Raw genomic sequence first — 2,140 nt, forward strand, 5'->3', positions numbered from 1 at the left:
AACTACTGATCCATTAATCAATTCTTATTGGTATAGTCGATATATGATAGCTAATAATTATATAATAGTAGTTAAGTTCATTATCTTCCATCAATACAATGGATCAGTTTAAGCTGACTTACCCATGCAAGGGCAGTATATAAGGTATCCATTAGGATCATTAGGAGGAATTAAACTAGCAGGGCCGAATTCAACTTTTCCTGGAACTTCGAATGGATCGGTTGCTTGCTGATCACACACCGATATACCAAGCAATAGTGAAATAACCGAAAGCCAGTAAATCATGGTACACAATGAACGTCTTTACCAGAAAGTCTACAGCTATTCAATATTTTTAAATCGTAGCAATTAATATTCTTATGTGAATGACTGATGCAGTTGCAGACATTACTATAATTGAGAAGGCCAACAAGTCAGTGGTTGGATCTTCTTTAATCTGTCGTTTTTGACAGTAAACTGATTACATATGAAGTTCCTCTATTTCGGACTATCGCAAATGTAGTTCAGTAAAGTAGAATAAACTGGCTAACAATGGACGTACTTTGATACATCTCTTTATTAAACAAACTTATCATTTTGACTTTAATCTAGCAGATTATACCGACTTCGGTCTAATACCGATACAAATACGTGTCCGAAATTAATTATTGCAATGTAGTTCAATAACGCAGAATAAAACAGCTGGCAATGCAAGCACTTTTATGCAATCTCTGAGAAATATGCTACTTTAATTTTACTTTAGCCTAACCAAGTGTACTAACTTTCGTCTAACATCGATGTAATATGTGTCCTGGAATCAAATAAAGCGTCTTCCAACATTACGTCAAGATAAAAATTTTGAAAAAACTTCACATTAACCTTGATACATACGATATAAGTAAGTTCGTCGGCAGAATTACCGTATCAAGGGTTGTATTACTGTATTTACATTCAGTCTAAAATTACTTAACTTATTACAACAGAATCTAACCGTCAACTGTATAAGTAAGTATCATAACCTTAATCTTATGCTATTTGAGAGCTGCATTACAAGAATTATAATTTTTTTGTAAAGCTTCACATTATTGCATCTCGTCAACTTCTGTTAATATTCTGTGTATTATGTTAATTGTATTCTACCGATATACCATAGGTTCGTCTGTTGAATTATAGTACCAAGGATTGTTTACCTTCAGTCTAAAATTATCCAATTCTCAATTAATCTTATAAGCGAATCTTACGATGTACGAGTATATGTTATAAACGTTAATCTCAAGCTATTTGCAGACTGTGCGACAGTCCTATATATCGAGCTACTTCATTTATAGTTCAATAAAAATAGAATAAAATGGTTAGTAATGTAAATACTTTTATGCATCTCTTAGAAACTATAACCATTTTAATTTTAACCTAGTACGCTATTAACTTAGGCTTCATCACCGATGCAAATACACATCCTACATGTCCAACCATCGCAAACGTAGTTCAACTAAAGCAGAATACGCAACAAATGGCTAACAAATGGCTAGCAATGCAAGTGCTTCTATACATGTCAGAGAAAGCTCTCCTTTTAATTTTAACCTAGCAAATTATACTAGTAGGCTTTGATTTTTGGTCCAATCATCGTAAATGTAGTTCAATTAAAGCAAAATACGCAACAAATGGCTAGCAATGCAAGTGCTTCTATGCATGTCCGAGAAAGTTTTCCTTTTAATTTTAACCTAGCAAATGATACTAGTAGGCTTTGCTTTAAAATCATGCATATAAATAGAAAGAAATGCTGCTATAGAGACCATCGACGTACATGAACTATAGAGTCTGCAGCACTTTACTTTAGAGATCCGATGTAAATAGTAGCCATTACAATCGATCCTCCAGTATCTGGTGCCTTACCTTGAATAAATTAGTCGTTGTATTGAAGGATTGCAACTAGATTTTGGTTAATTTCAGCCGTTTATGCCTTAATATACTCAAAATATTCGCTGACAGTTAAAGCTAGCAACTTTTACCCCAAGAGTGATGGCCACGTTAGCAGCAAACCAGCAATGATGTTATGCATTACTAAATAGGAAATCTACAGACTACAGTACAGTAGAGTCCATTAGAATTCTAGGTCATGCACCGAACCATGGACTAACCTATATGAAATTGTCCCTAAAGA

At 33.8% G+C, this 2,140-nt stretch overlaps 1 protein-coding gene across 1 annotated transcript in view; it reads right to left on the reverse strand.

Annotated features, from left to right (window-relative positions):
• TRIADDRAFT_14457 (uncharacterized protein) overlaps positions 1-159 on the reverse strand; it is a gene marked incomplete at both ends in the record, with an annotated part of 2,407 nt that extends 2,248 nt beyond the window's left edge. Inside the window, one exon of the mRNA XM_002114330.1 lies at positions 123-159. Coding sequence (XP_002114366.1) covers positions 123-159 — 37 coding nt within the window. The remainder of the gene's footprint in view (positions 1-122) is intronic.
• Between the last annotated feature and the right edge of the window lie 1,981 nt (positions 160-2,140).

The sequence above is a fragment of the Trichoplax adhaerens genome, genomic scaffold (assembly GCF_000150275.1).
Source record: "Trichoplax adhaerens TRIADscaffold_7 genomic scaffold, whole genome shotgun sequence".
NCBI classification, from domain to species: domain Eukaryota; kingdom Metazoa; phylum Placozoa; class Uniplacotomia; order Trichoplacea; family Trichoplacidae; genus Trichoplax; species Trichoplax adhaerens.